General features: G+C 35.7%; 1 protein-coding gene across 9 annotated transcripts in view; it reads right to left on the reverse strand.

The window, feature by feature from the left end:
- The window catches only part of BIRC6 (baculoviral IAP repeat containing 6), a 237804-nt gene that overhangs the window by 121640 nt on the left and 90895 nt on the right, over window positions 1-25269 (reverse strand). For 6 of the 9 annotated variants that reach the window (XR_010934089.1, XM_067703312.1, XM_067703310.1 and 3 more), the window contains 18 exons: window positions 24560-24883; window positions 24222-24321; window positions 21745-21959; window positions 21201-21409; window positions 20508-20854; window positions 16958-17177; window positions 16308-16441; window positions 15437-15574; window positions 13906-14033; window positions 10696-10827; window positions 9681-9896; window positions 8645-8828; window positions 7865-8020; window positions 6353-6486; window positions 5555-5708; window positions 2980-3096; window positions 1203-1357; window positions 143-269 (listed from right to left, as the gene is read on the reverse strand). Coding sequence is in view for 8 of the 9 variants with exons in the window: in XM_067703312.1 (XP_067559413.1) it covers window positions 143-269; window positions 1203-1357; window positions 2980-3096; window positions 5555-5708; window positions 6353-6486; window positions 7865-8020; window positions 8645-8828; window positions 9681-9896; window positions 10696-10827; window positions 13906-14033; window positions 15437-15574; window positions 16308-16441; window positions 16958-17177; window positions 20508-20854; window positions 21201-21409; window positions 21745-21959; window positions 24222-24321; window positions 24560-24883 (3190 nt within the window). In the remaining variant the exon portion in view is untranslated. The remainder of the gene's footprint in view (window positions 1-142; window positions 270-1202; window positions 1358-2979; window positions 3097-5554; window positions 5709-6352; window positions 6487-7864; window positions 8021-8644; window positions 8829-9680; window positions 9897-10695; window positions 10828-13905; window positions 14034-15436; window positions 15575-16307; window positions 16442-16957; window positions 17178-20507; window positions 20855-21200; window positions 21410-21744; window positions 21960-24221; window positions 24322-24559; window positions 24884-25269) is intronic. The other 3 variants (XM_067703308.1, XM_067703311.1, XM_067703314.1) reach the window with 3 other exon arrangements.

The following is a 25269-nucleotide window of genomic DNA, read 5'->3' on the forward strand; positions in this document are numbered from 1 at the left end:
CAAATTATTAAGTCAGTATTTTAAATATGTTTTTTTCACTACAACATTACAACCCTAATGACAAAGATTAGGTGTTAACCTAATCAATACCTTTTTAGATTGTTTATGCTACGTTAATAACTTTCCTTCTAATAAATCTTACCTTGATTTAATGAAATGACAGGTATTCGATTAGCATTATATAAAAAAATGTCTGCTCCATTTTCTTTGTTTCCAGACGAACTAGAATTCAGACTCAATGTGAGCCACAACTGGAGAAGTGATTCCAACTGAAAAAGAATGTAAATTGACAGAAAGAAAATGTACCTATTAGGAAATACCATCTAAGCAAAAATCTCATGTATGAATCCTTATGATTATGAGTAAATAATTTTTCTGTTAAATACTTCTTCTGGGGACTTCCCTGGTGGTCCAGTGGTGAAGAACCCACCTTACAATGCAGGGGACACGTGTTCGATCCCTGGTCAGGGAACTAAGATCCCACATGCCATGGGGCAACTAAGCCCACGCGCCACAACTACTGAGCTTGCGTGCCTCAACTAGAGAGCCTGCATGCTGCAAACTACAGAGCCCACTTGTTCTGGAACCCGCTCACCACAACTACAGAGCCCATGCATCCTGGAGCCTGTGTGTCACAACTAGAGAGAGAAAACCCTTATGCCACAACTAGAGAGAAGCCCGTGCGCTGCAATGAAGAGCCCGCATGCCACAACAAAAGACCCTGCATGCCTCAGCTAAGATCCCGCGTGCCACAACTAAGACCCAACACAGCCAAAAATAAAATTAAATAAATAAATAATAAAAATAAATGTTAAAGAAAAATACTTCTTCTGGTTACTTTCAATTCAGTTCACAAGCAAACACATCTTAAAATTCTAGATCAAATGAAATTCAACTGAATTAAAATTTATAATTTACCTAATATAAATGTTTTACTAAATTAAAAGACGTGATTCAAGTCTTTAAATGCAGGTGTGTGTATAATATGTAGTTGGAACAAAAGCAGTAAGCTTAAAATCATAAAAGTTATAAATAACCTATCACTGAGGAGCTGGGTTAATCAAAGTATCTCCAACATTTTTTCATCTGAGTATGACAAAGAAATCATCCCTCTCTGGTTGAGACTGATCTGCCCGTTTATTTTCATCTTTTCTAGGCTGGCAATAATGTCTAAAAATACACAATTTCTCCTGAAGTCATACCTGAACGTGATGGACTTGAAGCATGGAAAAAAGTTTGTTGAAACAAACATTTAACATTGGGACAGATGATAACTGTACAATGAGCTGGCTGGATTGGTTCACTGCTTGTAAACCCCCTAGAAGCGAATCATCTGTTCCAGTGGGAGACTGTGATACTGAAAATTAAACACAGTTATGATTTTATACACAAAGTATCAGGAGAAACGTTAACTAGTTATTAATATGTACAGGTAAGTCAAGGTATATTTTTTTAAAAATTAAAATTGCATTCTTTAAAATGGTTCAGCATTGTATTATTTGAAAACCTGTTTTTCCAACATTACTTGAAAGTTCAAAAGATAATCACCACAAAGAGAAGCTCCCAAATTCACAGGACTTGTCCACAAAGGGAGAAGAACCTTACTCTCTATAAATTTTTATTTTCAATTTTTTCCTAATTAATAAGAGGGAGGAGAAAAGGGAAAGAAAAAAGAATCCTGCCTATTTCTTGAGAAGGTAGTTTTAGAATAACCTAGACTCTAATCCATTGATTCTCAACCTTGATAGCACATTAAAATTGCCTGGGAAGTGTTCAAAAATTCTGATGCCAGGATACACACACCAAACTAACTGAGTATATATTCATGGGGAGCAGAGAAATAAAGGGATGTTAAGAGAGTTTTTCATATATTTAGAAAGTTTTATATTAAAAGGAGAACACAGTTCTGCACAGGAAAATAATCAAAAGATAGAATATATCGAGAAACAGAACACTAGACAAATCTTCTCTTTTTCTCCTTTTTTATATACTTCCTAAGGCAAGAAATACAGAATGCAAACCAAAAGAATTCAATTTAACATAGGAAGATCTAAAAATCCAAATTTCTCTATTGAAATGGGTTGGGAACTTTACTTCATAGGAGAAGGACGTGATGTGCTTCCTAGGTTCTAACTAGTATCTCTACAGCTTTACTCACCACCATTACCCACCATGTTTTTATTTTTCTTGGCCTAAGAAAAATAAAAATATCACCATCACGTCAGCACAGCTCCTATGTTAAGATAGACAGGCTGCTATCTAACTATACTCACCTGACAGAAGGGGATCTACCCAAGCCTAGAACAACATCAACAGTCAGCAAACCATGTCCTAACGGCCAAATCTGACAGGCCACCAGATTCCGTAACACGGTTTCTTTAATAACCATGCCTATTCATTTAGGTATATATTGTCTACAGCTGCTTTCCTGCTACAAAGTCAGAGTAGACCTGCAACACACCCTGTATAGCCCCAGAAAGCCTAAAATATTTACTATCCAGTCATTTACTATAAAAAGTTTTTCTTCTTTTGCTGTAAATAATTAGGTAGTAAATCCTCTCAATTCTGTAGTTCAATCAGGCCCATTTGGCTATCTTCATTACCTAAGTCTTCCATCTTGGTCTTAAAGGAAGATAAAGATGTTACTATTAAGAAACCCATTTTATCATAAATTTGGATATAATGCAACGAACTCCCAGGCAGCTAGCTATGCAGGCTCTCCCAGGAATTTCATTAACCGCACACCACCACCATAACAAAAACATGACTCAGGTTTTTGGACTGAACTTATGAGCACTACATGGAGGTAATTTGTTCCCCCTCTGCTCTCCTGATTCATTAATCCTTTGTCTTATTTCTCAACTTCCTACTAACTTAGCAAGGGAGAATTTAAAAATCCATCCTTACTGAGTGCACCTGAAAATAATCAGGAGATGAACTGTTCACGGTAATTCTCTAAGAATGGTGACTTTTACTCACAGGTAGGAGATGTATTTGTTAATGCCTGTAAAATGGAATCTGCTTCTAGGGTTGACATCATTTTCAACATAAGTTCTGCTTGTTGTTCAAGTCCAACTTCTAGACGAGCATCTAGGGCTACAGAAAGCAATTAAAAGAAAAAACAAAACCTATTTGATAATTATTATTCACGTCCTACTTCCTACAATAAAATGTTGACATCTGAACCCAAAACAGGGTGAGTAGTGTATCTTCACATCAGAACAACCTGGCATGGGGTATCAGAGTTACAGCAGGTAACAACATCTGTGCAAAGGAGGCTAGAGATGGGAGAGTAGATATATAAAGAGAGGTAGATCAAGTAAGTGAAGTAATGATAATGGAAGCAAATAAATTAAGAATGATGAGAATCAGGTACCTCACTATCAGAGAAAAGAGAAATATGGAAAAGGAAAAAACTAATATGAAGCTTATGGAGTAGATTACTGTTAGATTAACTGATATATCAATGTGGACTCATGGCATTCTAGACGGATAGACAGACAAATATAGAAATAAATATAAACACAAATGTGTGTACACACTCCCTAGATTTATCCATCAAGAGAGAGTGTGGAACAGCCAAAAATTAACAGCAAGTCTATCTAGCACTCAAATCTTGAATTCTTAATCACATTTCTCCACTAAAAGGTTCTGAAATACCATTTTCATTCATGAAGTGGCTAACTCCCAGTCTGGGGAAGGGAAAGTAAATGATGAGCCTGGGGCATTTTGTTATGCCAGGAAACAGGGAAGTGTTCAAAGAAATATGAAGACATTTCAAAAAGACAGAGACCAGATTAAAGGAGATACCATGTGTCAAATCAGGGACATTTCGAACATCAAAATAAATAATGACAACATTGCGAATGTACTTAATGCCACAGAATTGTACACTTAAAAATGGCTAAAATGGGTCTTCTCTGGTGGTGCAGTGGTTGAGGTTCCACCTGCCAATGCAGGGGACACGGGTTCATGCCCCGGTCCGGGAGGATCCCACATGCCGCAGAGCAGCTGGGCCCGTGAGCCACAATCGCTGAGCCTGCGCGTCCGGAGCCTGTGCTCCACAACGGAAGAGGCCACAACAGTGAGAGGCCCGCATACCGCGAAAAAAAAAAAAAAAAAAAAGGCTAAAATGGAAAATTTTATGATCTCTTGAATTTACCTCAATAAAAACAAGAAAATAATGATAACAAATTATAACCCACTGAATAAAATAGGAAACCACTGGTCTATTCAAAACTAAGTGAATAAAATAATAACTTTTTTAAAAAAGAATAGATTCCAAGTATTATTCTGCCACTCCAACCCATCAAAACTTTCTTACAAAAGGGAAAAGAATAACTTTTCACTGGAAAATATTGGTAGACATCTCCTTTATCAAGTAATTAAACTTAATGCCACCAGCAGTGGTCCAAATTAAAATCATGAGCCACCTAATAGGATGCAGTAAGAAAACCTGAGCAGTACACTTTCTTGATATTTATGCCAAAAACACATGACCACAATCTAATTGTGAGGAAATAGCATACAAACCCAAATTGAGGGACATACTACTGAACAAGTGTCCTATAATCATCAAAAGCACCAAGGTCATGAAAGTTACCTCTGACAAAGTGTGGCAGACTGAATAAGACTAAAGAGATATGATAACTACGGTTGATGCTTGAACAACACAGTTTGAGCCACATGAGTCCACTTATACATGGACTTTTTTCAACAACTATGTACGCACTATCCATAGTTGGTTGAATGCATGGATGCAAAACCTTGGAGACGGAGGGCCAACTGTAAAGTTATACACAGACTTCCAACTGTGTGGGAGTGGGTCCCCCACCCCCACCTTATTCAAGGGTCAACAGTAAATGCAACACACAATTTTGTACTGGATCATTCTGCATAAAGGGCATAATTTAGACATAACTGCTGAAACCTGAATGGGGTCTTAAAGTTACTAATGTTAATTTCCTGATTTTGATGGAATGTGCTTCCTGATGTGTTTATGTAGAAGAAATGTTCTGCTTTGTAAAACAAACAAAATAAAACAAAAAAACATCAGATTACCAACTTACTCCCAAATGGGTCAGGATAACAAATGTTCTCTGTATTAACTTGCAACTTTTCAGTAAATGTATGATTGTTTCAAAATTTAAGAAAAGATTTTATTTTTAAAAAAAGTTATATACTCTATGTGACTAGAAGAGTGCAAAAATAATACTCAACGTGATTTCATTCTGTTTACAAATAAAATATAAATTTATTATTAACAATAAAAATAAAAGGAAGCACAATTAATTAAAACCACCAGCAAACCCACACAACTCACAAATATATTTTGCAAAGTGTTATTCTGAGAAACAAAAAATAGACCATAAATAGAAGCTCTTCTAAACTGACTGACACACAGCTCTGAATGACAGTCACTCTCACGGCACCCCTGCAATAATAAACCCTCTCAGCAAACACTCAGGATCAAATTCTCAGGAGACAAAGAATACATAAATTGAGGACTTGTTTTAAGAATAGCTTATGCCTTAAAATATGAACACACACTTACCCTGAGACACTGAAACACTAACTGTCTGTGATCCATTCTTCTCTGTATTTGCTGGTGGCTTTGCTACAGGAATTCCAAGACCTCCTATGTATGGGTTGTAATTGTAGGTGCCATAATCAGCACCCCAATAGTCATACCATGTACTGCTTATTGGCTTAAAAGAATAGGAAAAAACTGTGGTTTATTTTTGCCTCTTCACGAAGAGTGACATATTATTTACATTACCTAAAGTCAAACAGGGCTACAAAATAAACGTTCTCCTTACCCTTTAAATTTCTAAAACATAATCTTAATGATTAAAGGAATGGTTCATAATATTCTCTCCATTTTATCCCAAAATCTAAAAAAACCTTATTTGTTAGACTCTGAGAGGTAATTAACATCTTTAATAAAATCTCTTACACACAAAATGAACCAAAATAAAGTATTAGGGAGGTATCTCCTTTAGAAAAAGTAGCAGCTAACAAAGAAGGAGATTCTGCAATGAACCCAACTTGGATAAGCTTAAATGCTGCTTGAAATGTCAACAGTCCATAACCATACCTCCCATGCTTATTAGTGGTTCTTATTATCATATAAGATAATGTTAGTGGCTATATTAATAAAATGATGTAAGTCCTCCGTATACTATTCCACTAGTTCTATAAAAAATCTACTATAGTACCTAGAGGAATTTAATTTTGAGTAAGCTAAATAATGGGTTATATTAGGTGTATACTTTCGTCTTTTAAGTAATTAATAAACCAGAAGTATAAGATGAAAGGTTTTAATTGCAAAGAATACTCTACTATATCGTACCTTAAAAACTTTGGCTGCAAGAGGATCCTTTTCCAAATCAATATCTAAAGGATCAATGTCAACTTCCATTAGATCCTGAAGTAGCTCAAGATCGATTTCTTTATCTTTTTCCAAAGAGGAAAGAGGAGGTGCACCTTCAAATAATTGAAAGTGGTTTTTTTTGGTGGAGTACATAACATAAAATTTAACCAATATATTGCTTTTAATTACAGAAAAAGTTAATTTACTTATACATAATATATATTTCTACTAATACAAAAATCTCTAAATTTTTATACCTGACAATTAAGCGTAAGTATGCAAAAATACCACCCTATAACACAAAATTAAGAACACCAGTGCAATAATATGTGACTTCCTAGGGAAAAAGACCATATGATTAATCCTTGTTGAATCAAGTTACATAAACTTTGTTGTTAAAAATAATCATTAACCATTTCTAGAATGAACAATGTTATTCGTTTTATTGCCTCAATATGTAATTCATTATATTACATCCAGTAGTTAAGGAAATAATACCAGGTATTACAGTGAAAAGCAAAGATTTCAGTTTTAAGACTGCTATTCACCTTATTTTTCTATCATGAATTGGAAATGATTTTGCTCTCAGATGACTCCAAATTTTTAACTAGCCTTTTATGCCTTACAACTCTTATCTTCCTTCCCTTCCCATCCTCTATTATTCAACATATATTTATAGAATGCCAAGAAAATACTAGCCTGTATTAGGGTCTGAGTATATAAAGATTAATAAAACAAATGTCCACCCTCCAACAAATTAACAGAGGTTCAGAGGTGAGGGTACACTACAGAAATTAAACCAACTACAACGTAATAGGTGCTATCAGAGACAATCTAGAATGTAGGCAGTGCTGCAGGCAGCACCGATGGCAGTCTCCAGCATTGCTGGTGGTAATGGAAAAAGCTTCTTGGAGGAGAGCATGCTTTATGGGAATCTTAGATAAGAAGTTCATCATGCAAACTAGAGAAGAAAGTCTACTCCAGATAAAGGGACTATCAGACAGAAAGGATAAAATCATGAGAGAATCTAAGATTAAGGAATGAGACAGATGAAATGACCACAGCATTGCAAAACAGTCTTCAAAAGTAAGGAGTACACCACAAAGGACTGTACACGCTAAGATACACATTATAGTTTTTGAAAAGGCAGAAAACAAAGAAAGAAAAAAGAAAAAGAGAACAAGAGCCTTGCTATCTTTACCACTGTGTATCTTTAACTGTTTTCTAGGTTGTAATTCTTTCAACATAGCCAAATAAGACCATATCAAGATAACACAGACCCTGTGAAAGGATACCATTTTATTTTAATATGCATTCAGAGAATCAAAGCAAAACACACTTATCAGGAAAATAACTGATATGGTTACTAAGGCCAAAGACCTAATATAAAACTTAACTTTATACTTCATTAATATTCTTAATTTTGAAACATGTTTCATTTTCTTAAAAAAGAGCTACAGATATTTTAAGTAAAAAATTTAAAGAATGTACCTGTTATATCATGTGTCAAAGGTTCATCTATAGTTTCCAGCAACTGAGCTGAAGACTGCTGCAGGGCGTCATCAGAGTCACCAGCTGTTGCACCTACATCATCACTCACTGTTCCTTCCTCCATGGCTTCTGCAGCTACTGGAGCCAGCAATTCTCCTGCAGGTAAGAAGAGCATCCTAACTGCTTTAGTAATTAGTAAACAGACATCCAAACCATAGTTTTTCATCCAGTATTGAGAAAAGCATGTGTACTCTACCAACCACAAAAGATTCTGAGGCAAATGAGTCCACACCTACCCAAGGAAATGCTAGGGCTCACTGCATTACCTTCAAATGCTAACTAATAGCAAATACAAAATGTGCGATATGAACAAGGAGTTATTATAATCACTTTACACACATTAACTCACTTATTCATCAAAATAACTTCATAAGAAAGATACTTTTATTATCCTTATTTTACAGACGAAAAAACTGAGGAGCAGGGAGTACCTTCCTCAAGTGCACATAAAGAATTAGGAAGCAGCCCACTGCTGATATTAATAAGGAAGCTGACTAGCTCCAATGTCCCTGTACTCTGTAACCTAACTCCTCCATAAAAACTTGCATTTATTACAAGTGTCAACATAATTAAACGCAAAAGTAATTCTAAATGGTTGCTACTGCCATACATGAAAGAGACATTTTATACTTTTGAGGAGCTCACAGTTTCCTTTAAAGATTAGTCAAGCAGCAACAAGCTAATTTTGACATACCTTATTAAAAATAAATCCTAACAAACCTGCTAAAATATCCTGTAGCATACAAGTTAAGGAATATTGAGCCCAAGCACCACCCCAAGATATATCTCCTCTATTGAAGTCAGTTCCAACCAAGAGTAATAGCAGTCTTTCCAGTTGGGGTTCATTCACAATCTCACACAGATGTATAGTTGGCCTCGTCGCATTCGCAATGCGTGCAAGAACCTGTAATACATTTTATAAAATCATACACTTAAATAGCAATTAAATATGTTTTTCCAAAAATAAAGCATTGAAGTAACTGCTTTCAATGAGATATGCTTTTGATGTCAAAATAATTATTTGATGTAAATGCAAAAGAAATGTAATTTCATGGATCAAATATTAAAATCCAGGTAAAAACCTGAGTTGAATAGTTTAAAATAATTTCTATAAGCAATGAATATGCTACAGGAAAGCTTTCAGGGCATTAATACACCCTTCACTGCTATAATCTGACACTCGTTTGTAGATTTCCTATCCTGATAATAATAATTTCCTATCCTAATAGACAAAAGGTAGGCTGTAGATAGACATACCCACATTACTTACATTTCAAATCTACATTAATCTAGTTTTAACTAGGTTAAAAATATACATTAGGGGCTTCCCTGGTGGCACAGTGGTTGGGGGTCCGTCTGCCAATGCAGGGGACACAGGTTCATGCCCCGGTCCGGGAAGATCCCACATGCCGCGGAGCGGCTGGGCCTGTCAGCCATGGCCGCTGAGCCTGCGCGTCCAGAGCCTGTGCTCTGCAACCAGAGAGGCCACAACAGTGAGAGGCCCGTGTACCGCAAAATATATATATATAATATATATATATATACACACACACACATTAGGTCTCCTAAGAAATAAGTGCCAAAATATTTTTAAAACCTTTCAAGGCACATTAAAAAAAAAACTAAACTGCATAAAAGGAAAACCAGTGAAAGCACTTTTATTTCTCTTAAAAATCAATTAAAAACTGCATTTTTTCTTATTTCTTTTTCTTACTAAGTCTGTATAATTATAAATTATGTCTATTCATTTACTTACCTTACAAACAAATAATAAGAGATCTGCATGGCATGTAAAATCCATGGAGAGGAGAAAAAGGACAAGTTTCTGGACTACTGAAATACAACGTTCATGAGCCAGGGTAAATGGAAGTGGTTCTATCTCTGGGCTTTCCTTTGTTGTTGTAACTTCTGTGTCTAAATTAGAACGAGACCACTCTGCTGTCCGACGTAATCGAATTAAATCCTTAAAGTGCTGTACACAGAAATTTACAATATTTAAACCACTGTTTATTGAATGAAAATTCTTGCAGTAAAAGTTTATTTATGACATGAAAATATTCACTCAGAAAACTTACAACTTCTAAAGAACAAAATTTTTAGGCAAACCATAAGCTTCAAAAAGTAAGACTATTAAAAACTATACTGACCAATATACCTCATGTCCTATTTTAAAATAAGGTATCAGATACATAACAGAATATCAGAAAGGTGAAGTTCTATAGAAAGGCTACAACAGGTCAAATCTAACATTTTAAATAAATATTACCAAAACATCTAAATATAATCATAAAAGGTGAATGGTAAAGAAACCTATATATACTAAGTACAGAGTATTAATTCATTTCAAACTCTGATGGAGTAACTGTAATTTCATATTTAAAGAAACACAATATGTAAACTTGGTTGCTACATATAAATGTTATCCCCCAAATTTAAAAAAATATATCATTATTTTTAAAAATTTTACATATAAAGGACACATTAGGAAAACCATATATTTCCTGAGTCCTTTTATCTTCAATTTACTGGAACACAATTCACTTTAGAAGAAATACACTATAAAAATACTTTAAGCCCACATTAATCATATATTTACTTGAGTTAAAAGCTACCTTTCCCAAAAAAGGTACAAGGAATAGATTTTTGTTGATAAGCAGAATAACAAAGTTTCCTGATCATTACTAAAAATACTTAACTATTCAAGTAACTTAAAATACTAAAAGGGAGAGTGACTTTTCTAAGATAATTACATTAAAAAGTAAAGATCATACCTTTGAGGTCGCCTGCTTTAATTTGGCTTGCTCTACCAGAAGTTTATATGATGATCCTTTGTTGCTTTGTATTTTTTCTTTTTCCATCTGTTCCACCAAAGCCTTCTGTTTTGCTTTTAGTAAGTTAAGTTGCTTAAAAAAAAAAAAGTTAATCTTATAGTTAACAGTGTTAAAAACAACAAAGTAAATTATTATACTCCTCAGAATCTATACATCAAACTAATAGAATAAGTAATTCTCTGAAAAATCTAGTTTAAACTATGTTGCTGATTTTTTAAAAATCACTTCCAAATTCCAAATAAAAGATCTCCCCCTGTTGTAATTAAGAAGTAATTAATTTCTTACCCATGGGAGAAGGGAAATAACTGGAATACTTTTTTATGTAAGCCACTAATGAGACTGACTGATGGAGTATTTTTTAAACAGAGGAAAAGAATTATTTTTAAATACATGGGGAAAATTCTTCTATTGTACAATATTCTTAGCTTGGCTTTTATGGGAATCTTCAAAAGTAGAACATTTTTTGGTATGTCTATGTTTTTTATCAATTAAAAAGTTTACTGCAGTAACTGTAAATTCACATGCAGTTGTTAAAAAATAATGCAGAGATCTCTGGTACACTTTACCCAATTTGTTGGTTCAGGTATCCACCACTACAGTTAATACTGTACACCATCACCATCACAAGGTTTTCTCATGTTGTCCTCTTATGCTGCCCGCCCTCCTCCCTCCTATCCTATCTGTCCCATCCGTACCCCTGGCAACCACTAGTAGGTTGAAATGAACAAATAGACCAACAAGGAGAAAAAAATTTCTGCCTAGAAAGACCTTGAAAATCTGCTGAATGACAAAACCACTTTGCCATATATCCATTATGCAGAACATTACTCTAAACAGAAAGTCACTAGAACATTATAGCCATAATTATAAATGCACAATTCAGTTAAGAACTTAATCTACCTTTTCAAGGAATATTTCCTAAATTTCTACTGTTGCTACATATTTTTGTTATCAGCAAGAAAAAGAACATTATATTATAAAGAAATATCCATTTGGCTGTTATCTCCATATATGAAGAAAAATATATCATAAATTAAAACCAGCATGCACGTGTATTAAATAATCAATACATGGTATGTGAATGTGAGAACAAATCAGTATTTTCAGAAAATTGTTCCAAAAGTTCTACAATTAACATATACAACAACTGCAATCAAGAAAAAATATAATCTTTATTTTGAAACAACCATAATCTTAATCAACAATTTATATTGCTATACAAAGACATTTTTTCCCTAACTATCTGAGAATAAGTTGGCAACCTGATGACCAATCACCCCTGAATACTTTAATGTGTATTTCCTAGAAACAAGACCCTTCTCCTACAAACCATAATACAACCACTAAAATCAAAGAAGTAACATCCATGCACTACTAACAACTAACTATTCCTCAGACCCCACTTTTTTTTTTTTTTTTTTTTTTGCGGTACGCGGGCCTCTCACTGCTGCGGCCTCTCCCGTTGCGGAGCACAGGCTCCGGACGCGCAGGCCCAGCGGCCATGGCTCACGGGCCCAGCCGCTCCACGGCACGCGGGATCCTCCCGGACCGGGGCACTAACCCGCGTCCCCTGCATCGGCAGGCGGACTCTCAACCACTGCGCCACCAGGGAAGCCCCAGACCCCACTTTTAAGTTTTGCTAACGGTCCCAAAAATGTCCTTTATAATAAAGCATAAAATAGTAAAATACTGCTAAGAAAAATCCACTGGATCATTCTCTAGGTTTGTTTTCCATCTTCATATCCTAAAGTAAATACAGCAAATATAATCATTAAGTGCTCGATAAATTTTAGCTGAATTTGAAATTTTAGGTGATTATTAGTACCACCTAAAATTAGTTAGGAGTCTCAAATGGAAAAAGGAGTTGAGGGAAAAGCTTCACATCATTTTTCTTGCAAAAGGCCAATAGTTGCTCATAGTTGAAAAATTCAGTAGTAAAACTAAATAATTTATTGCTGAGTTCATATTTTTTAAAAAGCCCAAAAGCTTTCACAAACTTTCAGATCTTAAAGGCGTTCTTATAAAATCTCATTTCATCTTAAATCAATTATACAAATATTTTTAGATGACACACTAGGCTCTATACCGGGTATCAAAGATACAGTCTATATTCCTGTATATACTGTAAGACAAAGAGGAAGACACGTTTTAAAATAAAGAACTGGCTCATAAGAATCTGACATCAGCTATAAACTCAGGTTAATAAAAGAATCCCAACAAAAAAGTATGATAAATATAATGAAAGGAAAAATATAGGGTACATGGGGAACATATTTTATGGGATAATAACTGAGAAACCAGGGAAAACGTCTTTGAGGAAGTGAATGTAAACTAACATGTGAAAAATAAGTTAGATTATCCAAGCAAAACAGTAAATTCAGTAGTTGGTGGGAAGGAGGGGAGGGATGGGGGATAAGCACATACTAAAATCCTGGATGAAAAAACTGGTGTAGGTGGTCCAGGAACCCACATTCAGTATGGCTAGACCAAAATTCAAACCTGAAAGTTAGATGGGCAGATGACAGATATACTAAAGCTATGTTAAGGAGTTTGACCGTCATCCAAAGTTCAACTGGAAACCACTAATAATTTAGAGAAGGAGTGATATGATTAGGTTTGTATCTAAAAGAACTCTGTACGGGCAGCATGAAAAATGGATTGGACTGAGAAAGAACAAAGGCAGATAGGCCTTCTGACTAGGCAAATGACGGCTGCACTTAGAATGGTAGTAATAGACATGTGAAGAGGTAGACAGTTTTTTGTTTTTTGATGTGTACCATTTTTAAAGTCTTTATTGAATTTGTTACAATACTGCTTCTGTTTTTTTATGTTTTGGTTTTTTGGCCGTGAGGCATGTGGGATCTCAGCTCCCAGGGATTAAACCCACACCCCCTGCATTGGAAGGCGAAGTCTTAACCACTGGACCGCCAGGGATGTCCCTACAGTTTAAAGGACATTACCAAAAATCTGTAAACTACATATTGTTGTCATCTTACAAATAAGGAACTCAGACTCAAAAGTGTCAAATAATTTCCCTAAATTAACTAGTTCATTAAATATCATACCTAAGGTCTGATGGCAGGTCTATCTCATGCAATGTCTCAAACATTAAAACAAACCAAACAAACAAAAAAAAATACTGAAAATTACCTGTTTATGATGAACTAGCTGCTTTCTTATTTTTCTGGAATATAATCTATCAAGGCTACTGCTGCCTTTGGAAGACCTATTTATGTTCTGGGTGTGCAGATTATTATTAATAAAACTCCACTGGTTACCTACAGGGCAAGGAAAAGTTGTATTAATAATTCTGTTAAATGTGATTTTAAAGTACTATTCACACCCAGAAAACATAAAATGATAAATGTGTCAATAACGACAAAGCAATTTTTAAAAAAATTAAGGAAACCATCGTAAAGAAATTGCTAAGAACATCTGACCTTAGAAAAGTTAACCTAGATCCTGAATGACTTTAAGACCACAGTTCTCTCTGCCTCCAATCCTTTCATTAACAGCCAACTTTCTCCACAACTGTTTAAAATTGATCTCTGTACAACACAACTTTGATAATGTCGCTCAACTGTAACAACAACAAAATGCTCACTATTGCCTATTTCGAACTCACATGCTTTTTGTACAGGGACCCAAAAAAAGGGATACTCAATAATCTGATTTAATGACTGCAAAAATAAAGTTGGATAGTTTAAAAAACATGCTGTGTAGCTCTACTTATTCTCATTTTGGAATGTGTCCAGATTATTCCTTGTCACTTTGCTCAGTTCAGGCTTAATCCCATACTTTAACCATCCTCAATGATTTTTTCATGTCTGCTTAACCTAATGACATCTTTTTCTGTTTTCTATTATCCCTTTGTCAAGTCAATTCAAATTCTTCAAGCCCTAAAAAAATGTCTTCTACTAATGTATTTCCATAATACATGAATACTGTAAATAAAAACTAACTCCTCCCATACCATCTGTTACATTCCAACTTTACAGGTAGTTGTATTTGTGTCTTAATTCTACATCCTATAACTGAGACATATAGCATTTGTTAAAAATATTCCCTGTACATGAAAAGAATTCCCCACCCTATTCTCAAACATAATGTGTACCATAAACAACTGATTCATTGGGCTGGCCAAAAAGTTCATTCAGGATTTTCTGTAACATCTTATACCTATAAAACATCTCAAGTGATCTTTTTTTAATATTATAATCCTAATAATGTATAAAATTCTAAGTTTTAAGGCACTTACTATCTGTATTTACATATTAGATGTAGCTACTTCATAAAGTCTTGTTAACTTGGAAGAGGAGAAGAAAATTTGTCTTGCACTTTGTCTTTCATTTAAAAAATTTTCTGTGCTTTAAGCTTATGGAGAAAGATTACAACTCGCAAAAATCTGAGAATTTCTATATCTAAGCATAAAAGTCATTTGTAGTTAATTAGTAGAAACATTTTATAATAGTAAATGGAATGATATACTAAACTAAATACAATAACTCTCCACAGATTTCCTTTTTATAAACTTCACCTATATGTATGTTATTCCTGGTAAAGTTAATTAATATTTTACATAAATTACATACAGCTGGAATCTCCAGGCCAATACCAGTTCTGGAAAAACTGGGTAGTCACTCAAAATCCCCACCAACAGATTATTATAAACTTCTGATACCTGTCATAAACCTCTCCCTGTCTTTACCATTCAAAGGTTTCTTTGCAGCTGCTGCTTCATCTTCTACAGTTGCCACATAATCCAGCAACCTGGACACCAGCATAACAACCCAACTGATCATGGGAATATCTAGTACTCCTGAATAGAAATGTGAGGAGAAAAAATAATCAGGTGACTCTAAGAATCCTAATGAAATCTGATAAAATAATTATAAAATTAAGACATTTTATAAATCCAAAACACACCATATAATTATGAACACTAATATTTATAGTAAGCCTCAAAACTGAAACCTATGGCCAAAAATGAAGTAACACATCAAATCAAATGGAAGACTTGACAAATGCTTCTTGGTACAAAAATAGATTCATAAGTGTAGCTTGAATCTAACAGGTAATAACTTATAAACTAGAAAACAAGGTATAAGAAGCTATTCCTCAACTTACAGGTGACTGAAATTTAAAGTCTCTCAAGTTATAATTCATACAGTTTTAAACTATGCTCTAAAGTTTTTATTCCAATAACAATTTTCTTGCTCAAATGAAGCTCATTATCCATGATGAGAACAGCAATGCTGCCTTAAAGCTTAAACACAAGAGTTTGATTTTATCTATGATAGTATAAAAACAACATACCCACAATAATTCCCAAGTTCAAAACTCACATAAAGAAAAGGTAACATTTTTAAAAAGCAGTAACCATGTGGCAGTCAATCACACGAAGGCTGATCATTCTAAAAAGTCTACATCATAAAAATATTAGTGTGCAGCAAAATGAATAGTAAAATAAGTATTTCAGACTAGTCATTTTATAAAAGCCGTATTTACAGGAATCTTACGTTTTTACTAAAGATCACTAATTTAAATAATACCTTCTGTCCTCCTATGCATGGGTAACTGCGGCTGAAGAGGTGACAGTAAATTATCCAACAGATTAAGTAAGCTTTCTAATACTCCACTATTACTAAGTGATCTCTGACCAATGCAGGAAAGTAACATGAAGACCCTAAAAAAAAAAAAAAAGATACAAATAAAATAGCCAATATGAATCACTTTAAGTGTTCATCTTAAAAATAATTCACTTTGTAATCTAAGAGAGTAATGATAGAATATTTGGTTATTAGTAAGATTTATATCTGGAAGTATAATGTTAAAATTAGCTCTTTTTCAGCTACTGCTTATATTTTCTCATTTTATCTAAGAAATCAACTAGAGAGAACTGTATAATAGACTCAAAAATATAAATTTGATACATAAAATAATATGATCTGATAGGAAATATTTGTAAACACAGATCTATAAACTCCACAGATTCAGTTAGGAAACTAAAGAATATAGTCCAGTTACATCATGTAGAATCTTCTTCAAAATGCCCTTCACTGGGCATTCCTCAAACTGTGAAAAGACAGGCTTTAGTTCATTTCTCCACACTCGGTATCCACATACACAAGATTTCCAAATCTGAACACTGCGGGAAGCATAAGTCACTAATAACAAACTACTCCAATATTTTCTGACCTACCTATCCTGTGGGAAGATGAGAAGTTGCTCTGAATTGTACAGTTCCTGAAGAACATTAGAAAGAAACTGGCCCCACCATCTTTCACCACCACAGAGTTGAACCAGTAGAAGACCAGTATGTAACCGTATCTTTGGGGTTCCACTGATGCACAGGTGTTTAAAAAGCTCTTCACAGGCCTGGGCATGGAATGTACTCTGCAAAACTGCAGGAACAGAGTGTCCTATTACAAGAAAGAAAACAGTAAAATTTCCTAGTTAAGAGCATGCTATAGTATCAACATCAGCATCCCTAGATAGGCTTTCCTCTTTACCAGCATATTTTTGGTCTATTTATTTTCCTATTCATTTATTTACTCCTTATATGTAGAATTTTAACTGTCAAACACTTGGAGAAAAGAAGAATTAGCAATTATATCAATTATATTTCTTTTTTTGTGGAGTTCAGTGTATCAGGTGGCTGTGTGTGCGTGTGTGCACATTACATCATATATAATAATCAAAAATAGCTCCTGGTTAGAAAATGACAGTTCTGTATTAGATTAGCAATTTATTAACAGTTTTCACTGTTGCACTTTCAAACATTATTTATTGTTTTGCTAGTAACACAATGATGTGACACATCAATAGCAGAAACTCAAGAAAAAAATCATCAAAAATCTATTTAAGAGATAGCCTCTCCACCAGAGGACAGACAGCAGAAGCAAGAAGAACTACAATCCTGCAGCCTGTGGAACAAAAACCACATTCACAGAAACAGAGACAAGATGAAAAGGCAGAGGGCTACATCCCAGATGAAGGAACAAGATAAAACCCCAGAAAAACAACTAAATGAAAATAGGCAACCTTCCAGAAAAAGAATTCAGAATAATGATAGTGAAGATGATCCAGGACCTCGGAAAAAGAATGGAGGCAAAGATCGAAAGGATGCAAGAAATGTTTAACAAAGTCCTAGAAGAATTAAAGAACAAACAAACAGAGATGAACAATACAATAAGTGATTCCTACACTAGAAGGAATCAACAGCAGAATAACTAAGGCAGAAGAATGGATAAGTGACCTGGAAGACAGAATGGTGGAATTCACTGCTGCGGAACAGAATAAAGAAAAAAGAATGAAAAGAAATGAAGACAGCCTAAGAGACCTCTGGGACAACATTAAACACAACAACTTTCGCATTATAGGGGTCTCAGAAGAAGAAGAGAGAGAAAGGACCCGAGAAAATATTTGAAGAGACTGTAATTGAAAACTTCCCTAACATGGGAAAGGAAATAGCCACCCAAGTCCAGGAAGCGCAGCGAGTCCCATACAGGACAAACCCAAGGAGAAACACGTCGAGACACACAGTAATCAAATTGGCAAAAATTAAAGACAAAGAAAAATTATTAAAAGCAGCAAGGGAAAAACGACAAATAACACACAAGGGAACTCCCATAACGTTAACAGCTGATTTCTCAGCAAAAACTCTACAAGCCAGGGCTTCCCTGGTGGCGCAGTGGTTGAGAGTCCCCCTGCCGATGCAGGGGACACGGGTTCGTGCCCCGGTCCGGGAGAATCCCGCATGCCGCGGAGCGGCTGGGCCCGTGAGCCATGGCCGCTGAGCCTGCGCGTCCAGAGCCTGTGCTCCGCAACGGGAGAGGCCACAACAGCGAGAGGCCCGCGTACCGCAAAAAAAAAAAAAAAAAAAAAACCAGAAAAAAAAAAACTCTACAAGCCAGAAGGGAGTGGCATGATATACTTGAAGTGATGAAAGGGAAGAACCTACAACCAAGATTACTCTACCCAGCAAGTATCTCATTCAGATCCCATGGAGAAATCAAAAGCTTTACAGACAAGCAAAAGCTAAGAAAATTCAGCACCATAAAACCAGCTCTACAAAAAATACTAAAGGAACTTCTCTACATGGGAAACACAAGAGAAGAAAAGGACCTACAAAAAACAAACCCAAAACAATTAATAAAATGGTCACAGGAACATACATATCGATAATTACCTTAAACGTGAATGGATTAAATGTTCCAACCAAAAGACACAGGCTTGCTGAATGGATATAAAAACAAGACCCTCCGGGAGGATCCCACATGCCATGGAGCGGCTGGGCCCGGGAGCCATGGCCGCTGAGTGTGCGCGTCCGGAGCCTGTGCTCCGCAGCGGGAGAGGCCGCAGCGGTGAGAGGCCCATGTACCGAAGAAAAAAAAACAAAAACAAAAACAAGACCCACATATATGCTGTCTACGAGAGACCCACTTCAGACCTAAGGACACATTCAGACTGAAAGTGAGGGGATGGAAAAAGATATTCCATGCAAATGGAAATCAAAAGAAATCTGCAGGGCTTCCCTGGTGGCGCAGTGGTTCAGAGTCCGCCTGCCGATGCAGGGGACGCGGGTTCATGCCCCGGTCCGGGAAGATCCCACATGCCGTGGAGCGGCTGGGCCCGTGAGACATGGCCGCTGAGCCTGTGCGTCCGGAGCCTGTGCTCTGCAATGGGGGAGGCCACAACAGTGAGAGGCCCGCGTATGGCAAAAAAAAACAAAAAACAAAAAAAAGGGCAGAAGACCTAAATAGACATTTCTCCAAAGAAGACACAGAGATGGCCAAGAAGCACATGAAAAGCTGCTCAACATCACTAATTATTAGAGAAATGCAAATCAAAACTACAATGAGGTATCACCTCACACCAGTTAGAATGGGCATCATCAGAAAATCTACAAACAACAAATGCTGGAGAGGGTGTGGAGAAAAGGGAACCCTCTTGCACTGTTGGTGGGAATGTAAATTGATAGAGCCACTATGGAGAACAGTATGGAGGTTCCTTAAAAAACTAAAAATAGAATTACCATATGATCCAGCAATCCCACTACTGGGCATATACCCAGAGAAAACCATAATTCAAAAAGACACATGCACCCCAATGTTCACTGCAGCACTATTTACAATAGCCCGGTCATGGAAGCAACCTAAATGCCCATCGACAGACGAATGGATAAAGAAGATGTGGTACGTATATACAATGGAATATTCCTCAGCCATAAAAAGGAACGAAATTGGGTCATTTGTAGAGACATGGATGGATCTAGAGACTGTCATACAGAGTGAAGTAAGTCAGAAAGAGAAAAACAAATATCGTATATTAACGCATATATGTGGAACCTAGAAAAATCGTACAGATGAACCGGTTTGCAGGGGAGAAATAGAGACACAGATGTAGAGAACAAATGTATGGACACCAAGTGGGGAAAGCGGCTGGGGGGGTGGGATGAATTGGGAGATTGGGATTGACATGTATACACTGATGTGTATAAAATGGATGACTAATAAGAACCTGCTGTATAATAAAAATAAAGTAAAATTCAAAAAATTTAAAAAATAATCTATTTAAGAAAAACAAAAATAAGGGGAAAAAATGAATTAACCTAAAAACACATTACATAAAAACATCAGAAAGGATACCAAAATAAACAGAACCCAGGAAATATGAATACAACAAAACATGCAACAAAATCACATCAAATATATTTCCGGCCTTTTTAAATACTTAAGTCAAATACAAACCATTGGAAGAGTGAAGAAGGCTGAGCAAAGTGTCCAATAAATATCTGATGATAGTACGTAACTGCTCTGTGGAAGACGTCTGAATTAAATCTTTTGGGTCTGAAGTTTCATTCAACATCCTCCTACTTGCTCCAAGAGCTACTCTGAGCCTCTGCACTGCATTATGAGCCAAATTTAGTTGAAGCTGTAGCTGAATACAGTCCTGATAGGCAGAAAAGACCCTGCTGTCCTCCTCGACGGCCTTGTCCGGCTTTCTCAAAAAGTACTGTGCATTGTTAGCACTGTTGAGAGGAGGAAGATCAATACTTTGCAAAAGAGTTTCTAGTCGATGACAAGCCAAGTTATACCTGTAAGTAAAAAATAAACGAACAAAATAATTCCTGCAATGTTCTCTTTGACATACATGTACGAATACACACTAAAATTAAATCTCTAAAGCAAGTTAACACACAACCATTAAAAAGAATTAATCAATGTCAATTCATCAATTGGTAAGTACTAAAAAAAACAGAACCAATTATTTAATCACAATATATTAATGCATTAAACATTATTGTAACATGCTAGTGTCCTACTGCCTTTTTCTCTTTTCTATACACTTATGAAAAGTCATTTCTTGACAAGTATGTGGGAGACATTACAGAAAATATAGGGTTTCAATAAGACTAAAATATACTGCAATTTTCTACTAACCTGCACTGTATATCCTCCTGTAGAGCAACCATCATTGTTAAATGCTGGTCAATTTCTGGTTGGTTTGCAGATTCTCCCTCTCCCCTCAGAGGATCATGCATTAATTTCAGTTCACTCTCCCAAGGCAAGATATAGGTATGACCATAGTAAAATCCTAATGGGATTTTAGCTCTGGCATTTGTACTTCCATAGCGTCCAATGACAGTGATCTGAAATGAAAACTTATAAATATACATAACCACCCATCTACCACGATAAAAATCTGAGTCATGTATTTTAAAAGATAATTATATTATAAATTATAAAAAGATACTTTTGTTTTTATTTTTTAATTGAAGTATAGCTGAATTACAATGTTGTGTTAATTTCTGCTGTACAGCAAAGTGATTCAGTTATACATAATTTTTCCATTATGGTTTACCACAGGATATTGAATATGGTTCCCTGTGCTATAAGGATACTTTTAAATTATATGTCTGAATATTTTCCATAACTTATCAGAAACATGGAAGGCATATCAATTCATTTTCTTGAAGTTCTTTACCTTCATGAATCTACACACTGGAGGTGGTATCAAATCATGAAGAATTAGTGAATGGGTGCTTATATCTGTTGCCACTACCAATCGCCTCCCATCAACCTCTTCTCCTAATGTCCAAATGTCAATTGACAAGGAGGCCAAGTCTCCACAAGTGGGAATCAATACGTCTGTCAACAGTATTGGTCTACCAAAATCCAAGGTCACAAATCTCCTTGCTCCTATGAGAGATAGAGAGCAACAGTTGACACAAAATACCATGTATCAATTAACCAAAAGACACACTCTGAAACAATCTGGAACATTCACCTTAAAATATGAAATCAACTCACTAAACTACAAACAAGAAGAAATGTTAATAATTCTCATTCAAAAACTGTCTAAAACCTCAATTTATATTAGTTTGAACCCCAAGATTTAAGTAAAAAATATACAAGAATAAGTTTGTTACTATGAAGGCAATCAACTGTACATATAAGCTTATTTTAAAACTTTAGAGCAAAAAAAGGTAAATCAGCAAAAATATAGATTAATTCAATGAAGTACCTATCGGTTTTTCTTTCAGTCATTTGGTCTTTTAATTTTACAACTAAATGTATTTATTACTGATACCAAATTTTATTATTTGATTTTGGTTTTCTTAAGCCTTATTTAACATCTTTTCGAGTTGCATCTTACATTGGGGTTAAGATGTAAAGGACAAGCGTAAGGCTGAAATCACATGTAGTCATTACTACCACACTAAAAAATCTCTGAGGAAGGTCCTCCAATGGAGACAGATAAAACTTACTTACAAACAATGCTTCCCTCCCATACTGACACATCACTGTCTCTCCAGCTCAGTACCAAATGAAGCAGAAGGCTTACTCTTCAGGGCTACGCTAAAGAGACAGTATGTCTTTTATGTGTAAGCTCATATATTAACAAAAGAATGATCTGAGAGAAACAGAGGAGCAGATTTGCATCTCTCAACTCACACACATTTCAGGAATAAGCTCAATTAGTGAAACAGCAGGCATTAATAAAATCCTACTTATTTTTCTTCTTTATTGTGTTAGGGGCAGATAGTAACCTTACCAGTTACATTTTACAGTGAAGGAACCCAACTAAATTTAACTTGTAGGACTAGTGCCATCTCCATAGAGCCATTTTAAGGAAAACAAGGCAGTATTTTCCTAAACAGAAAGACTACTGAACAAAAAACATAATTCTCCCCCCTTTAGGGGGCTTACGTGCCACAGTCGAGTCCACAGATAGAAAACCAAATCATAGTGTAAACAACTGCTGACATTTCATAAAGACTGGACAACAACGAATTTCAGTCTATATGCCATGAACACTAATTACTGTTACCAATGAATGATTAGTTGGGCAGAAAACAGCATGTAACACTTTAATTTTTAAAACTCTCTCTTCCAAAGAGGAAACAACCCACTGCAATAAAGCAAATATGGTTCAACTCTTCATATGATGAAAAGTGATACAGTATGCACTATATTCATGTTAATTCCTCCTATAAAACATACCTAAGGACTTCATTAAATTCTGCTGCTGTTCAAGCCCAGAAATAACATTTGGTAGGATAATAAGGCAAATATTGCCTACAGTGTATTAGTAAACATGCTCTAATTAAAAGCAACTATCCTGATCACAGGTCTGTAGCATATAAGCATGGTACAAGCCTAAGTAAAATTTGAACTATCCAGAGACCATGAAATGTTAGTAATCCTACTCAGTTATTTTACTTAGCAGTAATTTTGTCAGCTATTCTCAAAAAATGGTTCCAACATTAGAATGCTAGTCTTAATGAATACTTCTTTAAGCATAATTTTTAGTGTAATGGTAACTGATCAGCTACAATAAAGACAGATATTTATGTCAACCATAGTTCAACAGACGAGATTCTTTTTTTTTTAATTAATTAATTAATTTTTGACTGCATTAGGTCTTCGCTGCTGCGTGTGGGCTTTTCTCTAGCTGCGGTGAGCAGGGGCTACTCTTTGTTGCGGTGCACAGGCTTCTCATTGCAGTGGCTTCTCTTGTTGCAGAGCATGGGCTCTAGGCACGCGGGCTTCAACAGCTGTGGCTCGTGGGCTCTAGAGCGCAGGCTCAGTAGTTGCGGTTCACGGGCTTAGCTGCTCCATGGCATGTGGGATCTTCCCAGACCAGGGCTTGAACCCGTGTCTCCTGCATTGGCAGGCAGATTCTCAACCACTGCACCAGCAGGGAAGCCCCAGGTGAGATTCTTATACAGAAGAAATCCACTGTTTGGATACAATTAATGAAACCACTCAGCAGCACTCTTCCATTCAACTTGGTAAGCACACAGCTTGAGCCTTATATAATGCTTATTCTTGGTAAAAAGCACTTTCCCAAGAGCAGATGTGATTTATTTGCACAGGAAAATCAAACTACAAAATATTAAGTCTTCAAAGGGCCAGCAGACAAGGCAAAAAAAATATTTTAAGCAAATCAAAGATTACCTGAATGCATCCGTTCTATAATAATGGACTGGTGAGGGGGAGGCTGAAGAAAATGTGAAGCATGAGAAATTGCAAGGGCTAGACCAGAGCCAAGTGGATTCTAGAAAAGAAAAAAGTATAACTCTATATTGATATCACTCTTGCTCTATAAAAACTAATAACCATAATATAAAGTTAACAAGTCCCATTTCCAGATGTATATTCTGTAACATTAAATAAAATAATCTAATTTGATATAACAAGTTAACATAATAAAACTTTGCTTTCTAAAGTTAGCGTATACATCAAAATACTTTTAAATGTCTAAGCGAACACCTATTTAAAATATAGTAATTTACCATTCTGGACTTGTTGGAATTTTTGTTATGTGCAGCAAGATTGACTGCTGGGGGATCAATAACTGAGCCTGGGAAAAGCTGTGCAAGTTCGGCATTAATCACAACGGAAACTGCTTCATTGGGTGGGGTGAGTGGTGGAGTCATAAAAAGTGGTGTTGTTTTTGGAGTGGGTGGAATAACATCAGATGGATGAATGAAGAATCCAGGGGCTGCCACTGGGTTGGAAGGCACAGAGTTGTGAACAGGACCTACTGCTGATGCTGCGGATGCTGCTGCAGCTGCTGCAGCTGTTGTCTGATGTAACTTGGCTTCCAGCTTCGCTTTCTGTAAAAGAAGTAAAAGCAACAAATATAGACTAATCCTGCCTATCTAAATTGTGGGGAATACTACGTGGGTATATATTGTGAAAATAAACATGATTAACTGTATCCTAGTTCAATAAAAAGGAAATTAAGTAAAAAATGGACTCAACATGGAGTACTTCTATGCTATATATGTGTGTGTGTGAGAGTGTGTGTGTGTGTGTGTGTGTGTATAATACACACACACACACACACACACACAATTCCTTACATATTTGATATAAACTTTCCTGAGTATTTGGGAAATAGGTATTTCTCAAAGCAAAGGCGGAAAGGAACCAGAACAATTAAATGTAAATAAGGAAAGAAAGTTCTCCTCAAAACAAAATATTAACAGGAAATGGATTC

The sequence above is a fragment of the Pseudorca crassidens genome, chromosome 14 (assembly GCF_039906515.1).
Source record: "Pseudorca crassidens isolate mPseCra1 chromosome 14, mPseCra1.hap1, whole genome shotgun sequence".
Classification (NCBI taxonomy): domain Eukaryota; kingdom Metazoa; phylum Chordata; class Mammalia; order Artiodactyla; family Delphinidae; genus Pseudorca; species Pseudorca crassidens.